The sequence below is a fragment of the Ranitomeya variabilis genome, chromosome 1 (genome assembly GCF_051348905.1).
Source record: "Ranitomeya variabilis isolate aRanVar5 chromosome 1, aRanVar5.hap1, whole genome shotgun sequence".
Classification (NCBI taxonomy): domain Eukaryota; kingdom Metazoa; phylum Chordata; class Amphibia; order Anura; family Dendrobatidae; genus Ranitomeya; species Ranitomeya variabilis.
Genome location: NC_135232.1, coordinates 353727505 through 353748693, shown reverse-complemented (window position 1 = coordinate 353748693; position 21189 = coordinate 353727505). Strand labels below are relative to the sequence as shown.

Genomic DNA, 21189 nt, shown 5'->3' with positions numbered 1-21189 from the left:
GGCCATCTACAATTCTGCCGGACTTTGTCTCATCACAACAGCTATATCTTCCATTACCATGCATTCCTATGGCCTCCATACGCCTCCATGCACACTCTGGGAAGCCCATACAGCACCCCCTACCTGTAACAGGGGTCACTACACCACAATATGTACTATTGATTTATGAAATACAAATTAAAATTACGATTATACTTTAACCCCTTCCCGACATTTGACGTACTATCCCGTCAAGGTGGGGTGGGCCCGTATGACCGCCGACGGGATAGTACGTCATAGCCGATCGGCCGCGCTCACGGGGGGAGCGCGGCCGATCGCGGCCGGGTGTCGGCTGCATATCGCAGCTGACATCCGGCACTATGTGCCAGGAGCGGTCACGGACCGCTCCCGGCACATTAACCCCCGGCACACCGCGATCAAACATGATCGCGATGTGCCGGCGATGCAGGGAAGCATCGCGCAGGGAGAGGGCTCCCTGCGGGCTTCCCTGAGCCCCCCGCAGCAACGCGATGTGATCGCGTTGCTGCGAGGGTCTTACCTCCCTCCCTGCCTGCTCCAGACCCGGATCCAAGATGGCCGCGGATCCGGGTCCTGCAGGGAGGGAGGTGGCTTCACAGAAGCCTGCTCAGAGCAGGCACTGTGAAGCAGCCTGCACTTCTCGCAGATCGGTGATCTGTCAGAGTGCTATGCAAACTGGCAGATCACCGATCTGTATTGTCCCCCCCTGGGGCAAAGTAAAAAAGTAAAAAAAAAAATTTCCAAATGTGTAAAAAAAAATAAAAAAAAATATTCCAAAATAATGAAAAAAAATATATATATTATTCCCATAAATACATTTCTTTATCTAAATAAAAAAAAAAAAACAATAAAAGTACACATATTTAGTATCGCCACGTCCGTAACGACCCAACCTATAAAACTGCCACACTAGTTAACCCCTTCAGTAAACACCGTAAGAAAAAAAAAAAAAAAACGAGGCAAAAAACAACGCTTTATTACCATACCGCCGAACAAAAAGTGGAATAACACGCGATCAAAAAGACTGATATAAATATCCATGGTACCGCTGAAAACGTCATCTTGTCCCGCAAAAAACAAGCCGCCATACAGCATCATCAGCAAAAAAATAAAAAAGTTATAGTCCTGAGAATAAAGCGATACCAAAATAATTATTTTTTCTATAAAATAGTTTTTATCGTATAAAAGCGCCAAAACATAAAAAAAATGATATAAATGAGATATCGCTGTAATCATACTGACCCGACGAATAAAACTGCTTTATCAATTTTACCAAACCCGGAACGGTATAAACGCCTCTCCCAAAAGAAATTCATGAATAGCAGGTTTTTGGTCATTCTGCCTCACAAAAATCGGAATAAAAAGCGATCAAAAACGGTCACGTGTCCGAAAATTTTACCAATAAAAACGTCAACTCGTCCCGCAAAAAACAAGACCTCACATGACTCTGTGGAGCAAATGTGGAAAAATTATAGGTCTCAAAATGTGGAGACGCAAAAACTTCTTTGCTATAAAAAGCGTCGCTGGTTTCACACTTGCGTTTTTGTCTGCAGCGTTTTTTGCACAAAAAAACGCATGCGTTTTTTCCCTATATTTAACATTGAAAACGCATGCGGTTTTTTTGTACGCGTTTGGTCGCGTTTTCAAACGCATGCGGTTTTTTTCTGCATGCGTTCATTTTCAGAAATACAACCTGCAGTATTTTCTTGCGTTTTTAAGCACATGCGTTTGTTTGCGTTAAAAACGCATGCATTTTTATCGAAAAAAACAGAAAACACACTGAAAAGCCACCCACCACCATCAAGGTGATAGAGATCCAAACCCTAACCCTAACTCTACCCCTAACCTCACCCCTAACCGTTTAATGAACATTTTCTGACAGTCATAGTGCCACGTATTTCAGTGCCACGTATTTCAGTGCCACGTATTTCAGTGCCATGTATTTCAGTGCCACGTATCACGTATTTCAGTGCCACGTGTTTCAGTGCCACGTATTTCAGTGCCACGTATCACGTATTTCAGTGCCACATATTTTAGTACCACGTATTTCAGTTGCACGTATTTCAGTGCCACGTATTTCAGTGCCACGTATTTCAGTGCCACGTATTTCAGTGCCACGTGTTTCAGTGCCACGTATTTAAGTGCCACGTATCACGTATTTCAGTGCCACGTATTTCAGTGCCACGTATTTCAGTGCCACGTATTTCAGTGCCACGTATTTCAGTGCCACGTATTTCAGTGCCACGTATTTAAGTGCCACATATCACATATTTCAGTGCCACGTATTTCAGTGCCACGTATTTCAGTGCCACGTATTTCAGTGCCACGTATTTCAGTGCCACGTATTTCAGTGCCACGTGTTTCAGTGCCACGTATTTAAGTGCCACGTATCACGTATTTCAGTGCCACGTATTTCAGGTCCACGTATTTCAGTGCCACGTATTTCAGTGCCACGTGTTTCAGTGCCACGTATTTAAGTGCCACGTATCACGTATTTCAGTGCCACGTATTTCAGTGCCACGTATTTCAGTGCCACGTATTTCAGTGCCACGTGTTTCAGTGCCACGTATTTAAGTGCCACGTATCACGTATTTCAGTGCCACGTATTTCAGTGCCACGTATTTCAGTGCCACGTATTTCAGTGCCACGTATTTCAGTCACGTTTAGGGTTAGGGTTAGGGGTAGGGTTAGGGTTAGGGCTAGGGTTGGAGGTAAAGTTAGGGTTGGGGCTAAAGTTAGGGTTGGGGCTAAAGTTAGGGTTAGGGTTTGGATTACATTTACGTTTGGATTAGGGTTGGGATTAGAATTATGGGTGTGTCAGGGCTAGGGGTGTGGTTAGGGTTACCATTGGGATTAGGGTTAGGGGTGTGTTTGGGTTAGGGTTTCAGGTAGAATTGGGGGGTTTCCACTGTCCAGGCACATCAGGGGCTCTCCAAGCGCGACATGGCGTCCAATCTCAATTCCAGCCAATTCTGCGTTGAAAAAGTAAAACAGTGCTCCTTCCCTTCCGAGCTCTCCCGTGCGCCCAAAAAGGGGTTTACCCCAACATATGTGTTATCAGCGTACTCGGGACAAATTGAACAACAACTTCTGGGGTCCAAGTTCTCTTGTTATCCTTAGGAAAATAAAAATTTGGGGGGCTAAAAATCATTTTTGTGGGAAAAAAAAGATGTTTTATTTTCACGGCTCTGCATTATAAACTGTAGTGAAACACTTGGGGGTTCAAAGTTCTCACAACACATCTAGATAAGTTCCTTGGGAGGTCTAGTTTCCAATATGGGGTCACTTGTGGGGGGTTTGTACTGTTTGGGTACATCAGGGGCTCTGCAAATGCAACGTGACGCCTGCAGACCAATCCATTTAAGGCTGCATTCCAAATGGCGCTCCTTCCCTTCCGAGCTCTGTCATGCGCCCAAACAGTGGTTCCCCCCGACATATGGGGTATCAGCGTACTCAGGACAAATTGGACAACAACTTTGGGGGTCCATTTTCTCCTGTTACCCTTGGTAAAATAAAACAAATTGGAGCTGAAATAAATTTTGTGTGAAAAAAAGTTAAATGTTCATTTTTATTTAAACATTCCAAAAATTCCTGTGAAACACCTGAAGGGTTAATAAACTTCTTGAATGTGGTTTTGAGCACCTTGAGGGGTGCAGTTTTTAGAATGGTGTCACACTTGAGTATTTTCTATCATATAGACCCCTCAAAATGACTTCAAATGAGATGTGGTCCCTAAAAAAAAATGGTGTTGTAAAAATGAGAAATTGCTGGTCAACTTTTAACCCTTATAACTCCGTCACAAAAAAAAATTTTGGTTCCAAAATTGTACTGATGTAAAGTAGACATGTGGGAAATGTTACTTATTAAGTATTTTGCGTGACATATGTCTGTGATTTAAGGGCACAAAAATTCAAAGTTGGAAAATTGCAAAATTTTCAAAATTTTCGCCAAATTTCCATTTTTTTCACAAATAAACGCAAGTTATATCGAATAAATTTTACCTTTAACATGAAGTACAATATGTCACGAGAAAACAATGTCAGAATCGCCAAGATCCGTCAAAGCGTTCCAGAGTTATAGCCTCATAAAGGGACAGTGGTCAGAATTGTAAAAATTGGCCCGGTCATTAACGTGCAAACCACCCTTGGGGGTGAAGGGGTTAAGCTTCATAAGAGGAACTTCCATTCCCTGTTCTCATCCTGGCCCCTTATCTGAATTACTGTCTGTGGCCAGAGTTTGGGCCGAAGGCGTTCATCAAGGTCAGGCTTATAATCTCATATTAAAACGCAGTGTTTATTTTTAGAGATAATCGAATAGTGAAATATTCAGATTTGGGAAAATCGGCACAAATAATTTCTAATATCCGTGTATTCGTACCGAATAATTAATCCAATGCAAGTCATCGAATATTTTTCTGCTGGACCCAACAAACACGTCTGGGGGCATGAGAAAAAAGCTGAAATTGATGAGAAAGAGCTAAAACTAAATGGGAACAGCATGGAGAAGATGCCTGCATGCCTTTCTGACTCACATATGGTATCTGGAAATAATGTTGTAAGACTATTGTGCCAGGTTTACGGATTTTTAAAAAGACCTACAAAACCAAAAAATGTTTTTAAAGAGAAAAATGCTAAAAACATTGTTTCCTTCATAAATACATGTATATATTGCAAAAAAAAAATACCTTCCCTGTAGCATATGTTCACATGGAGCATTTTGGCTTTATTTTTTCCTTTAACATTTGTGAGGGCTCTCACTCCTAGATTTGGGAGGACCCTCCCTCATGCCAAATAGTTAGCAAAATGGTGGAATACATATTCTCCATCACTTTACAATGCCAGCGAAAACTTGCCCATTTGAATTTTGGGCTTTGCGCGCCACCACCACCACATCCACCGCCATGTCATTATGTGGCCCTCACTGACAATTAATAGAGTGCCAGCTGGTGCCATGAAACCTGTGTTTTGTAAGCTCCCCAGTTCATTTTTGCCTCCGGATCCCAATGGAACAACTGTCATAACAGGTGAAGCCCTTGTAAGGTGAATATAACACAGTAGTTGGGGGAGCTGTATGCTAAATGTCAGTAAATTGGATTCTATCAGACACCAAAACCATTAGAATTAAATCTGAATACAGTGAATGCAAGCAAGGGCCTGAATTGTGGTCAGTCTGTCAGGCCTGAAACCCATGTCAGGAACATGTACAATACTCATTTTACTTGGAAGCAGCCTCCTCAAGGGAAAGAGACAGGAGTGCCATTGACCAATCTGAACCATCCTACAAATTTTCTATTGTTTAATAAACAGCGTATCTTTATCTAGCAGTTGTGTGACTGGCGCAAAGCCTGCAGAGATATGCAAACGTGACTATTTATCGCTAATTTTTGTGAGTCTGCTGTTGCAGTGTGTAATAAAGCTGAAAATGCCACACATTGTTAGATATATTGAATTTGTACATAACACCTTTGTGAGGGTACTTGTGAAAAATAAAGCCAGGATATTTTTTTCATAAGCGTTAAGCATTCAATATGAGAAAGGGTAAACATGCTAGGAAATACAGTAATACATCCAAAATCAATTTATCACAACATTTTATTACAATAAAACAAATAATGTGCAATACATATTACTGGCAAGATTGCCCAGTGACAGAATTGAAAGAAGGGAAAAACAGGTGCAGCAAAAGTGCAACACCACGAAGCAAGTGCAAGAGGAAAGAATACTTTTGTTTCCATACGAATCAGGATAAAGTGACAGTGCAATAATGGATCCAGCACATATATGAATAAAGTGACAGTGCAATAATGGATCCAGAAATCCGGTGGGGTCATGTCAGCATAAATGTAGTATGACCTGCAGTGAGTTTTTTTTACCTAATAGCTGAACATCAGACCACAACTAAAATCACAATAAGTAAATCCTCTTACCCATGACTATCAAAGGTGCCGCACACTCCGCCCCAGGAACTGCTTTTACTGAATATACATTTCAGTAGGACAACATTTCAGATTTTAAAATCATTTTTTCAAGCTGGTGTTATAAAGTATTCTAACTTACTGAGATAATGACTTTTGGGTTTTCACTATCTGTAAGCCATAATCCTCAACATTAACAGAAATAAACACTTGAAATAGATCACTGTTTGTAATGACTCTATCTAATATACGAGTTTCACTTTTTGTATTGAAGAACTGAAATAAATTACATTTTTGATGATCTAATTTTGTGAGATGCATCTGTACGTCACGTGCAACATTTTGAAAAGTAGCAAAATTGGGTGCAAATTTACTCCTGTTATCTTCCTGAAGATGTGGTGCAAGTTTTGCAATATTTTAGCTGAACATGTGACTTTTTGCACTAAAAAAGGCACAAAACAGTCAGAAAAAAAAGTCCTAAAATATGATAAAACAAAAAAGCAGAAAATTGTTTTAAAAAAAATTACAAATGATGAATTGGGCTTGAAGTGTCTTGTTGGTGTAATGATAGCTAAAGTGAGGAGATTTTTGCAGGGATAGCAATTCAAAATTATAATGTCTATGTTCCTCTCTTGAAAAAGTTTCACCAGTGCGTTAACATAGTTCTCCAACAGCAGCTCTGCAGACAATGATGTCAACAAGAGACAAATAATATATAAGTAAGATCTCTGTTTAAGGCTATATTCAAACTTGGGTTTAGACATTCATTTTGTTTGTTCTGTTTTGAGGAACAAACAAATGGAATTAAGAGTTCTCCAGGAATGTAATAAATCTTCTCCTCAGTTACCTGAAGCTGGAGAAAGAAATCCTTTGTGCTCAGTCAGCCAACGAGAAGATTTATTTCTTCTCCTGTCACAGACTTTCTCCGATAGCTATCCATTATGTGTGCCCATGTTACAGCTTCTCTGTCAGTTGAGATACAGGTGATGGGAGCTGTGTGTTTTCAGATTGCAACCTGTCCTGATAGGCTGCTGTTTGAATTACACAAAGGGTTCTTTTACTAAATTCTTGTAGAACCTCTTTAATGTTACAAACAGACCTATTGCATAACTGATGTAATAATAATAATTTTACTTCTATAGCACCAACATATTCCGCAGCACTTAACATTTTAGAGGGGACTTGTACAGACAATAGACATTGCAGCGCCCCAGAGTCCTGGTCGTTGCAGTACTGTGGCTTCGCCACTAACGGGAGCCATGGTGCGTTCGATGGCACTGAAGGAGTTCCTCTGATCAGGTATCACAGACACCAATATGTTTCACAGCAGGGCCTCCGGGGGGAGCTAAGGGTGCTATTCATTAGGCCACTCCCCACCATAGTGGGTAAACTGGGGGTCAGGCAGGAAGTTAGGGAGAACGCTGACTGGATTGAACGAAGCAACACCTAGTGAGAGAGGGTGTTGTGGAGGAAGAGACAGTAGGGTCTCTGCCAGGGGTGGGATCCTGGCAGAGGCTTGGCATTGGAAAGAACGTAACGGGACCGTGCCTGCTCAGCATAGCGGCGGTGCCCAAGAAAGGACTAGAAGCGAGATAGATTGTGCTGAGTGAGAAACGAGATCAAGCAGACGGAGAATACCAGCAGGGGTTTTGTTGAAAGAGGCAGCACCTTGCTGAGGCGCATTACCGGTGGCCGGAACGCCGAGGGAGTGGAATAATATACAGCTTTAAGCCATACTCCAAACAGCGGCAGGACAGTCAGTCTCAGGCGGGCTGTCTACCACATATCACCTATGAAGTCTTGGGGGGCAATTGCGGGAGAGGGGCGTCTCTAGGGTCCCGGAAGAACTCCAGGCCTACCTGACAAACGGGTGCCATTCCAACCTGAATACCAGGGAGGGACGGAATAAGAGAAGAACATCTAATCGAGTTGTGAGGGAACTTAAGAAACAGACACAACAGTTGTGGGGTACTTTCCGTGAGCACAGCAGGGAAGGACTACAACACACAGCGCTAAGAAGGAAGGCACTGATTTCCACCTGTGAAGAGAACTCTGGAGGTGCCATTGGACCGGCCGGACTTGCGCAGCCTGGTGAACCGTGCTCTGGACTGAGGACTCAGAGATCTCCAGTAAAGAGGTAAAGAGACTGCAACCTGGTGTCCTCGTTATTTACCGCGACCTGCACCCCACGACTGCACCGCTACACCACCATTATCACCACTTATTGCACCGGACGTCCCCCACTGACAGACAGGGCCATGGACCGGGTCTAGCCACCGTGACAACCCCAGGACTGAGATCCCAGAGGCCCGGCTCCGGGTACCCCTCGGCCCTGCGGCGGTGTGGGGGCGCTCCGCAACATTACAGCATAACAAACACATAGATCAAAACAGATACCAGGAGGACTGAGGGCCCTGCTCGCAAGCTTACAAACTATGAGGAAAAGGGGATACATGAAAGGTGGATGGTAACAATTGGATCTGTTGTTCGGACCAGCCATAGTTTAAAAATCGGGTGTTCATGTAACGCTGCATGAACCGGTTATCAGCCTAAGTATATAACAGTCAGGGAGTAGGAGGTTCTAATTATTGAGGATGCTAACCTCAGGTCATTAGCAGAACAGAGAGCACAGGTAGGGTGGTAGATTGAGTTGAAGGAGGAGGTGTAGCATCGTGCTGAGCCATGGAATGCTTTGTGGGTGAGGGTCAGGGCCGGACTGGCCATCTGGCATTTCTGGCAAATGCCAGAAGTGCCTGTCTGGTCATGGGCTGCCTTGTCTGCTATGTTGTTAACAGAATCGGTGTTCTCAAGATACCCATGCTGTTAAGAGTTGTGATGGGGCACAAAGTGGATGACTCAGTCACTTACCCCAGTAGGCCATGGGTATCATTAGAAATATTGGTTCTGTAGAAAATCTTCCTTTCCTCCATCCAGGGTAATATTAGTAATATAGCTCATCTGGTTCATGGTAACGGGGACAACATGGGCCTGTGTGATCTCAAATGCCAGGACTGAATTTTAGCCCCAGTCCGTAACCTGGTGAGGGTAATAAGTTTGTACTGGATTCTGGAGTGGATGGGTAACCAGTGCAATGACTGGCACAAGGTAGAGGCATCGGTGTAACGATTGGTGAGGAATATGATCCTGGCTGCAGCATTCAGGACAGATTGGAGAGAGAGAGTTTGTTAAGAGGGAGTAATGTAAATGGAAGCATAGGTTTTGTTATGCGTTTTTTTAAAGGGAACCTGTCACGCCCCCCAGGCGTTTTTAACTAAAAGAGCCATCTTGTGCAGCACTAATGCTGCATTCTGTCAAGGTGGCTCTTTTATTTGGGGTCCCTTCCAACGCTGAAATATTCATTTTTATAATTTGACCACCATATCTGTAGTCTGTCCGGGGGGGCATGTCTTTTCCCAATCATTCCCTCCGTGCGCCGGGTGCTGCTTCCTCTGCATTCATTTATGTCCGAGAAGATAAATGTAGGAATCCAGCTCCAGGATGTAAAATATCAAAAAATCCTTTATTCAAACATTAAAAATTGAAACAAGTGCTTACAAATGACCAGCAAGATAGTTAGGGAGCAGCCATGAACAACTGAATGTGTTTTGAACAACTGCTGTGTTCTTAGTCTTCTTAGTTCTGAAGTGCTTGAATGTTTCAATAAAGGATTTTTTGATATTTTACATCCTAGAGCTGGATTCCTACATTTTTCTTCTCAAATTTTCTACGTCTTGGCAGAGATGTCATTTCCGTGCTCGGATGATACCACCACAGCGATTCAACTTCTAATGGGTGAGCTGAAATAACTTTTTTGTATTTATTCATTTACATCCCCAGCGCCTGAGCTGTAAGGTTTTTTTTCGGGCATGCACAGTTTGCGATGCCCTTCGACTCCCATCACATGATGGGAACTTACAGCACAAGCTCCGGGGACGTTAACAGAATGCAGCATTAGTGCTGCACAAGGTGGCTCTTTTAGTTAAAAACGCCTGGGGGGTGACAGGTTCCCTTTAAAACCAGCAGGAAAATACTGTCATGCAAACCATTTTAATTTGTTCTAAAAACTGACATATAACAGAATCCAGACGGACACAATAATAATCAATGAGGGCCTTCTGCTTCCATTTGCATCAGTTATGCAATGGATCCATTTTCAACATTAGAGGGAATCAGTCACCAGTTTTTTACCATGTAATCCAAGGGCAGCATTATGTAGGAACAGAGCCACTGATTCCAGGGATGTGTCAATTACTGATCTGCTTGCTGCAGTTTTGATGAAATCACCTTTTTCTCTGTTGCAGATCTAGTAGTTTTCTAATGCTGAGCTCTGTATATAACCCCACACACATCACTGATTAGTAGCTTTTTGTTTGTTTGTTTTTTTGCAGCAAGCTGCAAATCACTGGGGGGGGGGCAGTGTTACACAGAGCAGAATGATTACATTGCCTGACACAGCTAGTCCTCTAGTGATAATCTCTTGCTGATAAAACATTGATTTTATTTAAACTACAACAAGCAGCTCATAAAGTGATGCATCACTAGAATCAGGCTCTCTAACCCTACATTATTCTGCTCTCAGATTCAGTAGCAAAAACAGAATAGCCAAACATCATCATAACGGAGTCTTAATAACATACAAAAAAACTAATATTAATTGTCACCAGCAGACGACCATGTATTCTTATTTTGGAATTCTCACACATAAGTATTCTATTTAGTATCTATTTGACTTTTGTGAATCACACATTTGCTGAAAAAACAAATTCACATAAAATATAAATCTTTATTTCATAACATAAATTAATGTTTACACATAATACAATGATTATAAATTTTACAAGTTTAATTATTTGAAAATTAAGTGTCCTGAGATCCAACAAGGTACATTTTACAGTATATACAATTCTGTAGAGCCAAATCAGTTGTCATCTAATACATAGAAAACATATCAGATATTATTTGGATAAAAAAGGCTCGAGAACATACCTGAATTCATTTATAATCCATTTTTTAAAATAAATAAAATGTCTATTTGACTTATTTGCCAGTGAAGTTCTGAAAGATGTCGCCTACTTCAAGCCATGTCCGAATGCAGGCAAGTCCTCTGTCTCGTATCTGCTTTCTCCCTTTGTCTGTAATTACCTCTCCATTTTGTTTGACAATGACAAGTTTTGGTATAGCTGTAATCTTGTACTTGTTTTTCAGCTCACTGTCAATAAAACAGAAGAGATTCCAAATGACTTGTATAAAACTATTCACAAGAGTTAAGGTCCTCTTCTTATACAGTATAACAGAAATTAACCTAAGTTCCAACAGAAAGGATATTAAAAAATAAATCACTAATGAATTGTATTTACAAAAGGTACAACTTAAATGTTTCCAACCTTTTTTGATAGTCACGGAAAAGAAATCATTGTTCAGCGTGTTTGATAACTGCAACTGTTCTACCAGATCTAATAATCTACTGTACTTCAAAAAATGTTTTGATAATTTTTTATTTTTTTTCCCTATGTCTTTTTATTACAGCAAGCTGATGCACTTAGCCATTGGTTATTCATATGAGAAGGACCTATTCTACTGATAAATGTTGGCACTCATGGAGGTCGTTCAATAATCTTCATAGTAATGATATTTATAACCCCAGGACAGGGACCTAAGGCAGTCTCAGCATGCCACTGCACCTGTTCAATGAGGGACTATATACCGGTAGTTATTGTCCTCATGACCCTCTAAATTATAATTACGGTATGCAAATCCCATCAGGAAAGCAAATGGTTAGATTTGAATTGGATATTTTCCTGGAATAAAAATAACATTTCAATATGTATAAATATCAAGGGAGCTTGTCACCTTCAGATGAAATCATGAAATCATGCATCGCTGGCTTACTGTAGCAATAGCTACAGGGAGAAAATTAAATTATATTCTACCTGCAGCCACTCACATCCAGTCATCAGGATTTTGAAGGGAGCTGTTTGTTACTGCTCATGAGTGATTGGCCTCTCCATATACAAAATGTGTAGAGAGAGACCTGTCAATTGAGGGGAATCACACATGGAAAGTTGCTGAGGACCAGCACTGTCATGGGGTTACTGCAGCAGAGAGGAGCCAGAAAACCACAGCGACTGATTGCTCCTACTCCAGCGCTGAAAAGAAGCACTTCTCCTTCTTTTTAAATGGTGTTAATTTCTTTTGACAGAACAGTGGTAAATCGGCCATGTTGGGAGCGCTAGGAGTCTCAGCTCTCAGCTGAATTTGGTTAGCCACTCCCATCTGCTTTATAATCTGGGTCCTGATTGAAGCCCATGTCAGAGCTAGCTTATGCTGCATGGCTTGGAGGAGAGGTGTTTATATGAGAAGAAGTTTGGAGGAGTTATCTGTGACTGTTGTGTGGGTTTGTGTGACAATTCCCTTCCCTCTTCTTACTTTGTTTTTCCCCGTCCTCCACTCCCCGGTGCATTTCTCTGTTATTTGTCAGTGAATATTTGTATGCCAGCTATTTACAGTTACCCTTGTTTATGTTGCCTTGTTTGTCGGGTTGGTGTACTGCGATGTATGGCAGCAGCCCTTTTCCCTGGGTGGGGAAGAGAACAGATGGAGGGCTGATTCAGGAGATAAGGTAAGGGTGGTGGCCACAGCATCTTCACCTTCAGAAGTATGCTGGGGGATAGAGTGAGCGAGGGCACACCCTATGGTCTTGGATCACCTGACAGCTGAGTCGTGACATGCGCCTTGGACAAGTCACATGTTCAACGGCCAGCCTTTAAAGAGGACCTTTCACCAGATTTAGCATGTTAAACTAGTTCTATCATGAGATAGTGGATGCAACACATATGTTTTATTTTTTAATTTCTCCTTTGCATTGCAAAGATATTAGATTATATAGTTTTGGTTGTATGATAAGTCCAAGTGACCATTCTCAGAGATTAGTCTCTAGAGGCATATAGAGCACATCTCCTGAATAACTTAGAACTGGATTTCTCTTGTGTGAGACATGTAACCAGGTGCGTAACTATAGTATGTGCAAGTATGATATGAGAAAATCAGTACAATTAAAGACCAGTGATAGTTGGGGGCCCCGTTGTAAATTTTGCACTGCGGCTCATGATTTTGACAGTATGCCACTGTATGTAAAGATAAGCAACTCTTTTTTTCTCAGCCCTGATCTCTACTGTGTAGACTATTGTGTAGAAAATAGCAGAGCTGACTGTGTATACAAACACTACCAGAACTCATTTAGGGCAGTCATGGTGGTGGGAACGGGCAGGTAGGTGGGAAATTACAGCTTTAAGTTCACAGAAGTCACTACTCCCCCTTTCCCCATTCTGATTGACCCGAGAGAAGATATAAAGTTGTTTGCAATCAGACACCCCACTTTGAAAAAGCAGGAACGCCAAACGCGTGTCAGGGGCAGCAGAGAGGGCTGAGGGAGTCGTGACTAATCATGGGTAAGCAGGATTTACTTACTATTGCAGCACATGGTTTTGGTATTTATGACATACACTCACTGGCCACTTTATTAGGTACACCTGTCCAACTTCTTGTTAACACTTAATTTCTAATCAGCCAATCACATGGCGGCAACTCAGTGCATTTAGGCATGTAGACATGGTCAAGACAATCTCCTGCAGTTCAAACCGAGCATCAGTATGGGGAAGAAAGGTGATTTGAGTGCCTTTGAACGTGGCATGGTTGTTGGTGCCAGAAGGGCTGGTCTGAGTATTTCAGAAACTGCTGATCTACTGGGATTTTCACGCACAACCATCTCTAGGGTTTACAGAGAATGGTCCGAAAAAGAAAAAAAATCCAGTGAGCGGCAGTTCTGTGGGCGGAAATGCCTTGTTGATGCCAGAGGTCAGCGGAGAATGGGCAGACTGGTTCGAGCTGATAGAAAGGCAACAGTGACTCAAATCGCCACCCGTTACAACCAAGGTAGGCCTAAGAGCATCTCTGAACGCACAGTGCGTCGAACTTTGAGGCAGATGGGCTACAGCAGCAGAAGACCACACCGGGTACCACTCCTTTCAGCTAAGAACAGGAAACTGAGGCTACAATTTGTACAAGCTCATCGAAATTGGACAGTAGAAGATTGGAAAAACGTTGCTTGGTCTGATGAGTCTCAATTTCTGCTGCGACATTCGGATGGTAGGGTCAGAATTTGGCGTAAACAACATGAAAGCATGGATCCATCCTGCCTTGTATGGAGCATCTTTGGGATGTGCAGCCGACAAATCTGCGGCAACTGTGTGATGCCATCATGTCAATATGGACCAAAATCTCTGAGGAATGCTTCCAGCACCTTGTTGAATCTATGCCACGAAGAATTGAGGCAGTTCTGAAGGCAAAAGGGGGTCCAACCCGTTACTAGCATGGTGTACCTAATAAAGTGGCCGGTGAGTGTATATGTTGTTTACTACTCTCTATCGATCTCTTGCTGCCTCTGACTCCATATTGTGTATTTACCATTTTCCCTGTGTCCCTTTGTCAGGCTTTGATTCACACTTTCCCTCTTTTGCCTACCTTCATGTATCCTCCACATCTTCCTCAATGTCTGTTCTTTATTGTTTATCTGATATAATTTGTATGTGACATTTCAATAGTTTATCTTTTTGTATTATTCTATGTTAAATGTGTATATAATTCATTTTTTCCTCTGTTCGCAATATTTATTTAACTAGTATAACTTGATGACGTGACAATTTGTCAGGGGAAGAGAGGGATAGGTTAAACTTTTTTGGCAATTTATCGGATGTGGTGCTCAAGCCAGCCGGCAAGGGTGGTAATGTCGTCCTGCGGCCCACAACTATGTACGAGAGGGAGGCTTATCGGCAATTGAATAACGCAACGTGTTATTAGAAGCTGACATATAATCCTCTCTCTGCGTACTGTGCCCAATTGGATACTATTATTAAACGGGCTGTGCAGGATGACATTATCACCAAGGACCTGGCTTCTGCACTGGTGGTATCTGAGCCCACCATTGCAACTCTATACCTCCTTCCCAAGATCCACAAGAGCATCACGTCAACACCTGGAAGTACAATAATCTCAGGTCGAGGTAACTTCCTGGAGCATGTTAACAAATGGATCGACTTCCACCTCTAACCCTTGGTTGTCAATCTTCCTTCCTTCCTCAAAGATACTGGGGAACTGTTGCGCAATGCCGATGGATTGTGTCTAGGGGGTGATACTTTACTGGTTTCAGCGGATGTTGAGTCCCTCTATACCAACATTAAACATCATAATGGCATCTCCGCTGTGAGATATTTTCTTGGTACATCAACATTATCTTGCGGTGTGAGGGAGCTTCTGCTGGAGCTACTGGAGTTCACCCTCACTCACAATTTTTTTGTTTTCAAGGGGTCCTTTTACCTGCAGCTCCAGTGGACGGCCATGGGAGTGGCCTTTGTGCCTTCCTATGCTTGTCTTTTCCTGGGGCTGTGGGAGAGGGACCTCTTCCTGTCAGGCAAACAGGCATCAATAGACCACATCCCCCTCTGGATGTGGTACATTGACGATACCTTCTTCGTCTGGCAGGGCACATCCACCGACCTTGCGCAATTCCTTTCTACCTTGAACAGCAACGACCTCAACATCCATCTCACATCTATATGGAGTGAGAATAAAATAGATTTTCTAGATGTGACTCTCAAAAGATTCCTTAGGTATTGTACAGACAGACAGATATATATAGGAAAATGACAGCTACTAACACACTACTCCATGCCTCGTCTAGTTACCCTAATCAGAAGATTAGGTCAATTCCAGTTGGGCAATTTCTCCATCTACGCCGCATATGCTCCACTTGAAAAGAGGGCGGATGAATTGAGGGTGCGTTTTCTGGCACGTGGTTACAGTGGTAGGGTAATCAAAAAAGCATACAATAAGGCCAAACACGCCTCTCGTCAGGATTTACTCTATAGGACTAGACCTGAGTCGAGACAATTTGGCGATGGTAAAGTGAGATTTATCACAACATATGACTCTCAATCCGGTAGAGTAAGGGGGCACTAGAAAAAGCATGGCCTATCCTTAGGGTAGACCCCATTATTAGTAAATTCCTCCCAGATAGACCGTCTATAACCTTCAGACGTGCTAAGAATTTAAAAGCTCACCTCTCCCGTAGTCATTATACTGGACCCCATTTGACCACATTTTTGGATAATTATTCTGCCAGGGGTGGTTGAGTTCCGTGTAGTAGATGCATTGCCTGTCCCAACATTGACCATTGTGTTTCCTTCTCTGACTCTAGTAGTAAAAAAACCTTTGAGATTAAAAAACATATCACATGCACTACGAGATATGTTATATACCATGCTACATGTCCATGTGGACTAATATATGTTGGCTTAATAACATGCCAACTAAAGGTCCGTGTTAGGGAACACGTGTTGGGCATCCAGTCAGCCTCTACTCACACAGACACTTCCACCCTAAAAACGATCCCGCGCCACTTCAAGTTATTCCACCCATGTGATGGTTTGCTGTTGAGGGTACGGGGGGGGGGGGAATTGGCCAAACGTTTAGGTAGGTTGGAGTCACACTGGATCTGGACTTTATGGACAGTCCAGCCTCATGGCTTGAACGAGAACCTTTCCTTTGTCCCATTTTTGTGATTGCCCATTTGCTGTGCACCACGTTGTGCCACAATTGCAGCATATATTTGTTTTTATTTGGCTTAAAAATATTTTCCTTTTTTGTATTTTTATGCAGTACTACTGTTTTTGGATGCCTGATGGTGCTTGGCGTATGAAAAAGTAAGAAGATGCTGTCATTCTGTGAATTACATCATGAGGACATAACATATCCTGCCTGTGGATCTCTGTTTTGCTCTATATCTGTATTTATGCTCTATATATTTGTGAACTCAATATTGTTATTTGCATGCAAGAGTGATTTATATATTCCATTATGCTATGATAACAGCTAATAATAATAATTATGCAGTATGTCTGTTGATATTCTTATCCTCCTGCCATAATGATTGTCAATATAGGTCTGGTGCTGTACAAGTATATAGGGGCAATCAATGAGTCCGCAATATATAGGGCTTATAAGCTGTGTTACCTTTATTTCGGTCAAACATGTGCAGGCACCTCAGATATTTATCCACAATGGTATGTTCTATGCTTAGTTGCAGATAGGGCTGGACACAAAATTGTATTTTGTTTGCCCTTAGTTTTGCCCACAGTTTTGCCCACAACAAACAGGTCTGTGCCGCTTCATTATCTTTTTGCACATGCGCCGCCTCACTATTTTTACACATTGTCATTTCTGCTCCCGCTGTGCACCTGGCACTTGATCACTTGGGGCCCCACGCTCTTCTGTGCTGGTTGACCGGGCGGTGAGTGTTAGAACCGGCGTATTTGTTTCTATGGTGGCACTGCCCTATTTCCTGTTGTGGCCACTATATATTTCCGCGACCATGGAACTTAGACATGCCCCCTGAGGAAGGAATTTCTGAAATGCCAGGGTGGGCTGTGGACGGCCTGCAGCTTGGAATCTTGGATCTGTGGTATGTTCACCTTCAATCTTCTACCATTAATTGAATAAGCAATACCAGGTCCATGCCTGTTATATATATATATTTTCTCTTCCTGATTGATATGGTGCGCGGTAACCCAATTTGATCTATGATTATCCATGGTGGTTTACCCCATTATACATTATATAATACCAATCCCCATGGCCCTTGTCTATGTGTTGCTTTGTTGCACAATAACTCCCGCTATGCCTTTTACCTGTTTTACTCAATAAAGATTTTTCGCTATTTGTCTACTTGGACTATAAGGCTGTTTCTGTTCACTTAGCTTGCTTCTAATTGATTGTATACTGGGAGAGCTATACCTTAACATGCTCTCGGCCTCAAAATATTTATTGTGCCTTTCGATTACTGTTTCAGTATATTATACACCTAAACTGTATCTGCAGAGATCAGGGCTGAGAGAAGGGCTCTTTATCATTACATGTCTCACACAGGAGAAAGCCAGTTTTCAACTTCTCTGGAGTTGTGTTCTTTTTGCCTTTGTGTAGCAAGGCGCGGGGCGGTAGCCACGGGAGAGGCACTGGTCTTCTCTTGTGACACCCCAGCAAGCTACATGTAAGAGTGGGTCCTGGCTAGGTGTTGGTGTTGGTGCCTTGGGCCTTGCGCTGGTGGTGTTGACTGGCCAGCACCGTTGGTTTCAAAGTTCAATAAAGGAGACTCCTGTCCTAAAACAGTTTTTACTGAACGATAACAGGGTAAAGCTTATGTAGAAATAATAGCAGGTACAAAGTCTTATGGACGTTTCCTTCTCAGTGAAAAGCATTTTCAGACACATCGTTTCCTTCCACTGTAGTCTACTCCAGGGCCGGTGAAGCACACTGTTTCACCCTACTTCATCACAGCCTAGCTTGTCTCCACAGTCCTGATCAGCAGGTCTCTTTATCTGCTCAGCAGTTCTGCGTCCTATTTTTTCCACTATTGGCGCCCTGGATCTACCGCCTGAGACCACCCACTAAAAACCTTTTAAAGTTCTCCTGTGCTGTATGTTAATGCTGAAGGTCTGGTCCGAGAGGCATCCATAATAAAGTAGGGCAGGGTATAGTGTGCAGGTGTGAGCCAGTGATTTCTCTGCGCAGGCGTGGGATTTTGCCTGGCTATGTGGATGATGCAGGAGGCATCATCCATGTCAATCAAAGTAGGAAGACAGCAAGCAACAGAATGAACACCTCTCGGACCGGACCACCAGAATTAACATACAGCATGGGAAAACTTTAAGGTTATTTGGGGGCCAGATTAACATGCCCAAACTAGTGAAAGCTTCTCTTTAAAGGGATCCTGACATCAGAAAATTGCCTATAAGCTAATCCTAGGCTCCTGCAGGCAATTACATGATAATTAAATGATTTTTGTAGCTAAACTTTGTTAGGTGACACCAGGTGACGCCAGCTCTGACGTCTTTGAAATACATGTACACGAGCATGATTTGGGCTCAGGATGCCTCTGTTGTGCACTGTGAGTTTGGTGAGGCTGCTTCAAAGGCATCAATCTGAGGGAATGGATATTTTGTATGTCATGACTCAATGACTTGGCTATCATACCGTACTGCCATCATCGGGGTAATGTTTTTTTCACTCACAGAGGAAAGTTTTTACTTTATAACTCTCTACACTCAAAATAATCACGTAATTACCTACAGGAGCCTGGTTTAGCTTAAAAGGCAATTTTATGATGTCAGGTCGAGGCTACATAGAGACATTTGGCCATGTTTAAGTTACAGTAAATTTGGGTGATTACATCAATCATGGCCTCAGAGTTTCCCAGTGTTTCCTATGGTAAAATCGCTTATACAAACCTCTCTTGATTTTTTGTACCATGTAAGATAATGTAAAGAAGAGCCTATGAGACTTCTTACATTAGTGCTCATTTATTGGCGTGTAAAAGGACCTATGTGAAGAGTTATTCCTTTTACTTTTTTCCTGCCACCCCCAGAAACAGCATAGACAGTATATGTGCGCATATTGATTGGTTATGTGTATGCCTATACACAGGCATACTCAGAGTCAGGACTTGCTCCCTGTATTTAATGTGTGTATCTGTGCATATATGACAGCACACTTGCACGGGGATAGTAGCGAAATTGTGAAAGTCATGATCCAGCAGGGTGACTGCAGACTTTTCTTCAGACATTTAACAACCCCTTTAAATCATGGGTACTGGCAGTTCTGTGAGGTTTGTAGGTTACTCTTGTGATGTCTGAAGGCCTGAAGTATGTGTGTATATGGTAGCTAACACAGAATAAGTGGGCTGTATAGCAAGTAAAGACTATTGGGACTAAATACAAACACAAGTTCTAATTTTCAATTAAAATGATTAAAACTTAAAGTTGAACAAATACATTTTTAATAATTTATCATGTTTAACTTTATTCTTTCCGTCCTTTTTTTCTCCTCTATTGAGGATGTTCTTCAAATAGATATATAGTTAACAGGCCTATGGTTTATACTGAAATATATTTTTATTTTTGTCTCTGGGGTTTAAAATTGTATTTATTACATAGAATAGATTATTTTTTTATGCAAACGTCAGACACTGGAAACAAAAACAACAATACTAACGACACAGTGAATGAAACACACAATCACCTGAGCTTGTAAATAAAGCCACCTCCACATAGGACCCCGGAAATACTTACTGTTTGTATGGATTGTGCCAAGGTAATGCCAACCAGTCCCCATGCATTTGATGCATGTATTCCACCATGTCTTCTGCACTTTTATCCGAAGAGATAAAAACAATTTCAAACTGCGCTGGTTGGTTCGCTTCTTCCACCAGCTCGGTGTAAAAGTCACACAATATCGGGGTAAAGTCCCTGCAGGGAGAACACCAACCGGCAGAGAAATATAAACCCACTATTTTATTTTGCAAAGCCTCCTCAGGGTCCACCTTCTCCCCATCCTTGTTCACCAGGATATGTCCAGTGAATATATCCATTTGAAATATATGTATAGGATAACAATGGAGTTGGTTATTGGGAGTAGTGATTCCTACCGCTCTGCACTGATATATAAGTGCTCCTTTCTTCTAATTCCTTTTAATCCCATTCCGATGTTGCCCTGTGCTGCACATTGTCTGCTGCCATCTGTTCTTCAGCTGCCACAAAGCTGTATTAGGAAAGTGTCAGACAGTAGTTATTAGTTTTCTACTTTATGGTGTTATTACTTTGCTTATTTCAGCCAATAAAAGCTTCAAAACAAAGAAACTAAACTGACCTCCAGAAGAGGACAATTAACCCTATACACAACGTAGTCAGTTCTCCGAGTAATGAGCCAGGACTAGGTCAAATTAATTCTCATTCTAAGATATTTATTGTCTGTACCTTCATACTTACATATATCGCCTTGCTTATCTTTTCATTTGCACCATTTAACATTGGAAGGTTATTGAGAGATTACATAACGCCAGGCTCCGCCTCGCATTTGGAGCTCAGATCTATCTCATTCTTGAACATTGCTGCCCCCTATTGGAAAGGGATAACAACTACACAATTTATATGTTTCCCAGGTGTCCACATAGTAAAAATTGTCATTTTTTTGCATAACAGATGTGTCCCAAAATGATGCTGTAGAGAAATATTGCAAGATGCAGAAGTAGCAGCTCAAAATTTAGGTTGAATGCAGAGAAATAGTTTTCTATTTCAAATTCAGATCTCTACAAAGAATTTCAAGAGCTCATAGGATTTTACCTATCAGGTCACCAGAAACCAGAAAGATTT

At 42.0% G+C, this 21189-nt stretch overlaps 1 protein-coding gene across 1 annotated transcript; it reads right to left on the bottom strand.

Moving 5' to 3' along the window:
- Nucleotides 1-10782: 10782 nt before the first annotated feature.
- On the bottom strand, nt 10783-20556 carry NXNL2 (nucleoredoxin like 2). Its single transcript, XM_077280932.1, has 2 exons — nt 20110-20556; nt 10783-11141 (listed from the first exon to the last, which is right to left on the bottom strand). Exons 1-2 carry the CDS (start codon nt 20406-20408, stop codon nt 10970-10972), a joined length of 471 nt encoding a protein of 156 aa, XP_077137047.1. The 5' UTR covers nt 20409-20556; the 3' UTR covers nt 10783-10969.
- Nucleotides 20557-21189: the final 633 nt, after the last annotated feature.

Coding starts and splice junctions, on each gene's coding strand:
- NXNL2 (XM_077280932.1), bottom strand. CDS start 20,408: ATGGATATATTCACTGGACATATCCTGGTGAACAAGGATGGGGAGAAG. Junction 11,142..20,109: donor TGGCACAATCCATACAAACA/GTAAGTATTTCC, acceptor TTTTATTGACAG/TGAGCTGAAAAACAAGTACA.